At 48.4% G+C, this 8,490-nt stretch overlaps 1 protein-coding gene across 3 annotated transcripts; it reads right to left on the bottom strand.

Moving 5' to 3' along the window:
• Nucleotides 1-2,088: 2,088 nt before the first annotated feature.
• Nucleotides 2,089-6,529, bottom strand: TMEM216 (transmembrane protein 216). Of its 3 annotated transcripts, none has more exons than XM_058689226.1 (5): nt 6,401-6,529; nt 5,710-5,811; nt 5,053-5,145; nt 2,948-3,149; nt 2,089-2,656 (listed from the first exon to the last, which is right to left on the bottom strand). In XM_058689226.1, the coding sequence occupies exons 1-5, from the start codon at nt 6,411-6,413 to the stop codon at nt 2,641-2,643; spliced, it is 426 nt and encodes a 141-aa protein (XP_058545209.1). In that variant the 5' UTR covers nt 6,414-6,529; the 3' UTR covers nt 2,089-2,640. The 3 variants fall into 3 exon arrangements, with proteins under 3 accessions (XP_058545209.1, XP_058545210.1, XP_058545211.1); XM_058689227.1 differs by having other exon boundaries at nt 6,387-6,511; XM_058689228.1 differs by lacking the exons at nt 5,710-5,811; nt 6,401-6,529 and adding an exon at nt 5,286-5,581.
• Nucleotides 6,530-8,490: the final 1,961 nt, after the last annotated feature.

Genomic DNA, 8,490 nt, shown 5'->3' with positions numbered 1-8,490 from the left:
GCGTCTCAGGTACGTGCTGTGCTTGCTAAAAGTGCCTCTTCTCTGCCTGCATCCACTTCTACGTGAAATCTAGAAACCTACTTTTTATGCCCAGATGACTTTTATGTAAAGTAAAGCGTGAGGACTGGTGGCTTAGAGAAGGAAACACATCCTTCATCGAAGAGCTACCATGGTGGTACAGAAAGGGGTGACCTTTGGGTTACTCTAGGTTCAAATCCCAACTCTTACTTTTTAAGCTAAATGCGCTCAGACACAAGTTGACTTCACATTCAAGTTGATTTTCTGCCTTATAGGATCGCAGCATGGATTAAAATATACTCTGCCAGGCCCTGGATGGGACATAGTCTCCTACACATTGCTGTCAGGGTATAGAGCCAGAAACCTGAATCTGTGGGTCCGAAGTGCTTCCTGAACTGGGCCACACCTCAGCCTCTAGAGATGGCCACTGCAGTCACTTGACAAGTTCTAGCCATGAGTGTGAATATCTGAGCAGGTCTCTACCAGCACCTGTGACCACAGCCTGCTCCTTCACTCAGGTCCTCTCCACTGTACCACACTGACCCTGAAAGGCTAGCTGTCCTCATTCCTGTCCTCTGCTGCCTCGGTGTCTGTTGAATGATGTTCTTTCTACTCTGGTGTGACTGCACCCGCACAGGTGGCTCCAACAAGCACCAGGAAGATTGAACATGGGTGGAGCCATACACAGGAAGCAAGAGGCACGAAGCTCCCAGATAAGCATGAAAAAATGAGGGGACTTCCTGTTGTAGCCTATCCCCATTTTCAACCACTCCTTCTCATCCTCAAGCGGTACCTGTTGAAATAGAGTTTGCTTGATCTAAATGGAGACTCCTCAGACAAGGTTTCTATTTCCAGCTGTTTAACCAGGTGTGCGAGGCTTGGCTGTTCCTCGTTGCTAAGCCTGCAAGGTGGGGGATTAGATTCATTTCTAAGGTCCCTTTTAAATTTGAAGCCAACTCTAAACTTCAGCGGAGTCTTTCATTCCTTTATCTGTGTTGCCAGGAGAGTGACCTTAACCACTGAACCTCTCGAAGAAACGGGGAGGCCATGGAAAAAGTTCCTGTCCAGTTTGATGCCAGCAACTTCTTCAAAGCGCAGATAGAGAAAGCAGTGTGAGCAGCAGAAAAGTCAGGGGATTAGCGGGGTTTGTGACAAGTATCAGGGAGGTTCCCACTGGATTTTTTGTTACTGTTTCGTGGTTGATTACACCTGTCTACTATAGCTTTTGGGTAGACCCAAAGGCAGCTAGGAGGCAAGGACACAGAAGAGGTAGGAAACGAGAAAAGTCTCAGTGCTTTGGACAGCGGTGACCTTCACAGGATGAAAATGAGCTCAACCCCAGGAAATAAGCAGAATTAAAAACCAGCATGAAAACGCTTAAAGACCAATTCACTTTCTACTGGGAGCAAGAGTAGATATCAGAGGATTCATCTGATAGCAAATAGCCATATGGCTCAAGGGTTTCTAAAGTGAATTCTGTCATGTGTCCTGGGACTTAGAAAAACAAACAAAAAAGCCACTACCAAGTAAGATGAGAAACAGGTTTAAAGCTGGTCGCTTGGAGAAGGGAATGATGTACTCAGGACAATATTTCTCTTGCTTGGAGAAGGGAATGATGTACTAAGGACAATATTTCCCCAGCTTATTAAAAAAAAAAAAAAAAAAGGGTTTCCTTTTACATGAAATTGAAATTTTAAACCAGATGACAAAAATGCTGCCAAATTTTGCATATACTTCTTCCAATTATTTATGCCTCACTCTGGAAAGCAGCTGACAGCTGTCTGTAAGAGGGAGGAGGGAAAAGACGCGGGGATGCGGGATTGGGGGCAGAGGCGAAGAATATAAAGCAGAGTCTTTTACAGGATGACAGGCCTGAAGAAGATACGGAAACTGCTGCCTTTAGGGATTAATCTAGGCTACCGCTGGGGGAAGAAAGTCATCGCTGCCTTTGCGTTCACGCTGGGTCGCCGAGCACAGCCTGAGAAAAACCTGCCGGGACAGTCGCTCCCTTCCCTTGTCGTGGATGAAATTCTAGGGACAGGTGCCATAAGAAAAAGGCTGCAACCCCCATGACGGAAAATACACGTTTATTACAAAATAATGTTTGTTTCATGATGAGAGTAGAAAAATAACACTATGAGCTACTAAAAAAAAAGTTCCGGAGCTCAGTCTCTGAGGAATGAGGTGAGAGGCTTTTGCGTCACTCTAGGGGCAGGCATCCTGAGGCTCTCTGTGCTCGGGTGACAGGGGTGGCACGGCACGTACGGGGAGTGTGGGGCTCCAGTCCTGCTGGAAGCCCAACGAGCCTCCGTGGTCCACACAAGCCACGAGGATCACAGAGGACTTGAGGGCAGCAGGGAACTGGTTCTGAGAAGGGCCAGCTTGGGACAGCCTTGCCCCTCCCTACACTGGAGTGTAGAACAGTCTCTCAGGCTGATGGTCCTGGTTTAGAAGATGATGCCCAGTGGCCTGATGCTCAGTTTGTTGCCCAAATATCTGTGTTGAGGAAAAGCTGCAACTTTCCCGGGACAACGTGACCCACCACTTCTCACTGGTGTGCCTAAAGACCAGAAGTATCTGTGGTCTCAGCCCCTGAGGACTGCTGGCTGAAATTTTTGCACTTCAAATCCTGTCCATACTGATGGCAGAAAGAAAGAAAGAAAGAAAGAAAATGTTAAAAGACCAGTGAACAAAAGCGACTGGCCTGAACTGTTCTATATTCCAAGCCTCTTGGCCCCAAAGAACAAGGAGAATGTCTTCCCTGGGTAACGGTCTACCCTAAATAGGAAAAGCAATCTCACAGACACCCCTTTCCCCTTAGCAATCCTTTAGAGACCCATCGGGCTTCAGAAGAACAATGAATCCCTCCCTAGGATGGGATGGGAACCCAACCCTCAGGTGACAGGAAATGGTCCCTCAGCAGCAGTACCTGGAGAAAGCAGTCAGGGTGAGCACCTCAAGCAGCAGCTCGGAACCACAGAAGAAAAGCAAGATGCTGTTCATAATGGCTTCCAGGCGGAGCACGTAGGTCTGTAGCAGCAGGTAATAGGAGGCCATCATGGCAGATGGGAAGGTCAAAGCCACACTAATACCAAGTGGCATCTTTCGTTGGCAGAGGTTTCCCTTGGTACCTGTCAGACACAGCCCATGGGGTCACCTCCAGTGGCCTGCTTTCCCTGGGCTCAGAGAAAACGTTGGGGGGATGGGATGGGATGGGATGGGATGGGATGGACCAGCAAGGCAGAGAAAACTGGTCCTGGATGGAGATGGGCAGGATTATAAGTGGGGTCCCTCTGTGCTCAAAATGAGAGGTTTTGGAGGAGCCATTAGGGTTGGAGTCATTCACTCCAAAGGTCCTGCTTCAGGTCTGGCTCCCACTCTGGGACAATGGGTTCTTTACTTGGGGGGAAATATATATTTTTTTTTTTTTTAAATTTTTTTTCAACGTTTTTTATTTATTTTTGGGACAGAGAGAGACAGAGCATGAACAGGGGAAGGGCAGAGAGAGAGGGAGACACAGAATCGGAAACAGGCTCCAGGCTCCGAGCCATCAGCCCAGAGCCTGACGCGGGGCTCGAACTCACGGACCGCGAGATCGTGACCTGGCTGAAGTCGGACGCTTAACCGACTGCGCCACCCAGGCGCCCCGGAAATATATTTTTTAATTATATAATCATTGAAAACTTTCCAACTAATACAAATACAGAAAATAATTTTAGAAAATCTAGAAACTAAAAAGACCCCATGATTCCTCACTGGAGATAGCCATTCTTATGGAACGATGTATATTGTTTCAGATTTTGTTATGTGTGTATACTTACATATTACTATTATTATAAAAATGGAATCATACTCTACATACTGTTTTCAACTTATATTTTTTCCCCATTTAACAGGAGTTAGACAGCTTGCCACATGTAACTACCTTATTCTTTTCTTAATCGCTATGAACGATTTCATTGAAGCAATTCCATAATTTAATCCTGTACTGACAGATGTTTAGGTTGTTTCTAATTTCTTTTTTTCTTAAGAATGTATTATTTTAAGTAATCTCTACACCCAACTTGGGGCTTGAACTCACAAGCCCAAAGTCAAGAGTCGCTCACTCCATGACCGACCCAGCCAGGCACCCCTCTAATGTTTTCAGGTTACAAAACACATCGATATCTTTACATATCTGTGGAAGTGTTTGTTTTTTTCACCCAGTTTTAGAAGTGTAATTGTTAGGTCCAAGAATACAATTTTACATGGCAAAACGATTAGCAAAATGACTGCTGTAATTTACGTTCCCAAAGAGTGTGGGAATATAGAGACCTGGTCCTCACACCCAATCTAATGCTAGGTATTTGGAAATCCTTTTAATCTGCTGGATGAAACTGTTACCTTGTTGTTTCAATTTGCTTTTTATTAGTGAGTTTGGGCATTTTATCATGATTATTGATCCTCTTATTATTCTTATGGGAACTGCCTATTCGTGTCCCTTCACAGTTTTTAAAATTAGGTTGTCTTTTCCTTATTGATTTATGTGGACCTTCTTCATCCTTCATTACATGTGTTGGAAGTATTGTTTCTTCTTTGTGTTTTATGGGATGAGCTATTCTAACTAATAGGAGGTTTGCTCTAGACCTGAGGATAAACTTGTCCTACAGAAACCCCTGTTCAGAGAAGTGGAAGGGACCTGAGTGCTGACTCGGGTGACATGCACTGCCTTGAACATGGAGTTCCTTCCAGGTAAATCTATTCTCCCAAGCAAACCAGGGAGAGGAACCAGGCTCTCCTGGCAGTTATGCAGTTCGGGAGGGAACAATCTAAAATCTCCTGCTACTGCCCACTCCTGCCCCTACAGAGCAACACACAAACAGATCCTGACCCAAAATAGGAAGCCGCTTGAAACTTCAGAGAGGGCATAATGGGACATCCCACTAGATCCAATCTCTTATTGTGAGACTAGGTTATGTACTTGTTCTCGTTAATCAAGTTACAGGTAGCAGTTCTTCTCAGAGGGAATGGAAGGATTCTCTGGCCAACACTCACCAAAAAACAGTCGGATCACTTCAATTCCAAGGTAAAGGAGGAGCATCACCACATCCAAGACTAGATTGGCTGTTGGGTATGGTAGGAGGAGAGCTGCCAACACAAAAGCCAGAGTTTGCAAACAACATACACCGGCACCCACAAGAACACCCACACGCCTGGGGATAATGAGGGCATGAGTCTTATCAGCTTTCCATGAACTAGTTCATGAGGTATGGGCAGGATCTGTTCACCTGCTGCAGGATATGTTAACTCCTAGTGCGACTGTTGGAGGCACGCGCATTATTAGGAGATTTTACTCCTAAGCCAAAGTCTGTGAGGACCCCATTCTCCAAAATGATCGGATCTACAAGGGTACACTGGCCGCTGAATAGATCCTGAGGGTCACCAGTGAGCTTAACGTGCAGTTCTGCAAAGAGGCGATGAGGGAGAGTAAGGATGGAGAAGCCCACATTTCTCAAACTCAGGAGATTCTTGCTGCGGGGCTTCCTACTGAATCATTCTCAAAGAAGCCATATGATGAAGAGCCTTCTACCTTGCAGCGAAGAGGAGCTACAGGAAAGAATGAAAAATAAGAAGGCACTTGATGGGAGTTGGCTCTGGGCTGAAGTGGGGAAGGGATATTGGGGCCAATGGTAGTCAAGCCCCAGGCCTTACCTTTATACAGAAATATGAAGAGTTCCAGCAGGAAGTAGGTGGCATAATACCACCCGTTCAGAAAGAACAGGATTTCCAGCGGGGTGGAGGACAGTCGTTTACCTGAAAAGATAAGCACAAAAAAGAGGTATGGGCGGGGGGCAGCTCAATCTCTGTTCAATCTCTGTTCTTCGAATGGTTCGGTATCTAACTTGAAGAACACACGAGGTCGCAGTAGTGGGAAAGGCCATTCGGGGCACTTGCGATTGATGATGATGAAGGTGTGTGCGTGCGTGCGTGCGTGCGTGTGTGTGTAGGGGGCTTCCTTCAATCCCCCCTTTCCCCGGGAATCGCCGTCCAACTCGACTCGGCTTCGGGGTGAAAGGCAAGGCCGCTCTAAGATCTAACCCCGTCACTATTTGGGAGAAGAAACTGGTGCGCAGAGGCCAGCAATGGCCTGGTCCAGGTCACACAGCAAATCTGTAACCGATCCTGCCTAGAACAGGCCGAGCCCAGGATTGGGGGGTTTCTGAGATCTGCACCTCAAGACCTTCACGCACTCAGCGTGGGTGGGGCTCGAAACCCCACTCTGGACAGGTGAGGAGCGATGTCCCTAACACCCGAGAAGAAGAGCTGAGGTCGAGCTCTGTCAGGGGAGAGAGGGGCACTGAAGGCATCAGGACCAGCGACTCACACACCTCCGGAATCTCACCTCGCGGCGCCATCTTCAGTCCCCATGGAAACTGCGTACGCCGCTACAGCCGCTCCCAGAGCAGCGAGGCGCAGCCGGAAGCAGGAGATGGAGCGACCCCGGCTTTCTGGCCCCTCTGCTTAGCCCCGGCACTCTATGGTTTCCAGGGCCGGGGCCCGACCGGGGGCAGGCTGCGCGTGCGCGGGGAGGACTGCCGGCGCGAAAGGCTTGCGCTGGGATTTCGGCTCGCTGAGGCTTAGGGGGTCAGAGGCTGAGCCCGAAGCCGTCGGCCGCAGGGCTCCGGGGCAGGGGCAGTTCTCGGCCCCCCCAGCCCCAGGTGACAGTGTGTTGGCAGAAGTGGTCAGTTGTGGCGGTGTGACCGCGGGATTGGTAAATAGGCCTTAGCCCCACGATTCTTTTTTCTAATAGCGGTCTTAATGAGAAACGGTTTGCGCGACGGTGCTCGGCAAACGCCTGGTTGGGTTTAGCATCGGTCTTTTGTGTGGCGGATTTACGAACCAGGTAGTTAGCGGGCACCAAAGCGAATCAGAACTAGAGGCTCCTTCCAAGGAGCACGGATGAGACACACAGATGAAACGTGATCACCACGTGACCCCAGAACGTGCAGGGGGAGTTGAGAGGACAAAGTACTCCTGGGTAGGACCTGAAAGAAGTTTCCAAAGGGTCCCTGGATGGCTCAGTCTGTTAAGCTGGGGCTCTTGATTTTGTCTCAGGTCATGATCTCACATCTCACACTTCGTGAGATGGACCCCTTGTCAGGCTCTGCCCTGAGGACTGGGAGTCCGCTTGGGATTCTCTCTGCCCCTCCCCCGCTCTCAGGCTGGTGTGCTCTTAAAACAAATAAACACACATTAAAAGCAATAATAGAAACACTGTCTCCAGAAAGAAAAAGAAAGAAAGAAAGAGAGAGAAAGAAGAAAGGAAAGAAAGAGAGAAAGAAAGAAAGAAAGAAAGAGAAAAAGAAGTTTCCAAGAGATGGCCTGTGAACTGGGATTTGAAGCCTGACGACAACGTGGAGTAAAGTGTGTTACTTCCCGCAGTGGAGTGGAAAGAAAAAGGGTTTTTAGAGGACTCCAGCTGGCTTGACTGTTGACCCGCAGTCAGTCCCCGCAGAGCAAGAAACAGGTCATTTGAGTCGAGTGATCAACCTTTAAGGACAGTGCTGTGCTCCTACCTAGTTGGAATGGAGGTGGGACGGTCATCTCTTCTTAGTCCTAAAAGGGAAAGAGCAGAAGCAACTCCATGCACCTGGAGAGACGTAGCGAGAAGTCCTCCCGCCAGGGGGCGGCGGTCTGAGAAGCTGGTGGCTGAATTACCGATTACGTTTCCCTCCCCTGTCCTCTGTCTTCCGGTCTCGGCTCGTGCCTCCCATTGTTAGGAACTTAACCGCAAGCTGGAGGTTTTCTTTAGCACCGGTGAAAAAAAGCAGAGACTAAAGTGGGGAAAGGTGGAAAGGGATGTACCAACAAAGGGCCACCTTCACCTCCACTTCCTTACCTCCACTGCCTGCCAGATAAGAGCCATTAGGCAGGTTCCTCCGAGCCTCACCTGTCCCATCTGAGAAGGAAGGTGGGCCAGCTGCTGGTTCTTGTACTTAAAATTCTGAGGGGGGAAACACAACGACATCCACTCATTTGCATACTGTAAACAGCTTCCGGCAGGCTACCGTGGTTAAGCTGAGTAGTTGCCAACAGAGAAAACGTGGCCTGCAGCCTGGAATACTGCAGCTGGCCCTTTAAGAAAAACGTTGTCACCCCTGTCATAGAGGATGGCGAGGAGTAAAATTGCCACGACTCTGTAGGCGCCCAGAGTAGGGGATAAGACTGAGTTGCTCGCAGCACAGCAAGCAGCGGGAACATACCTGGTTTCCCGGCACTCAAGTCCTGTGAGCCCAGATAGAGGTGCACACAATAGATGCCACAGCTGAGAAGCCCAGGGCAAGGACTTAGCACGTTTCTGAGCAAGCGGCTAATAAGCCAGGGCGCCTGGAGGAGGGAGCAATTACAATGTAGTTATGTATCCAGTAAGGGATTAAGATCCAAAATCTATAGAGAATTTATACAGCTCAGTAACAAAACAGACAAAAATCT

This window comes from Neofelis nebulosa, chromosome 10, assembly GCF_028018385.1.
Source record: "Neofelis nebulosa isolate mNeoNeb1 chromosome 10, mNeoNeb1.pri, whole genome shotgun sequence".
Taxonomy (NCBI): domain Eukaryota; kingdom Metazoa; phylum Chordata; class Mammalia; order Carnivora; family Felidae; genus Neofelis; species Neofelis nebulosa.
The sequence above is the reverse complement of the archived record's forward strand: the minus strand, read 5'-3'. Positions and strand labels throughout refer to the sequence as shown.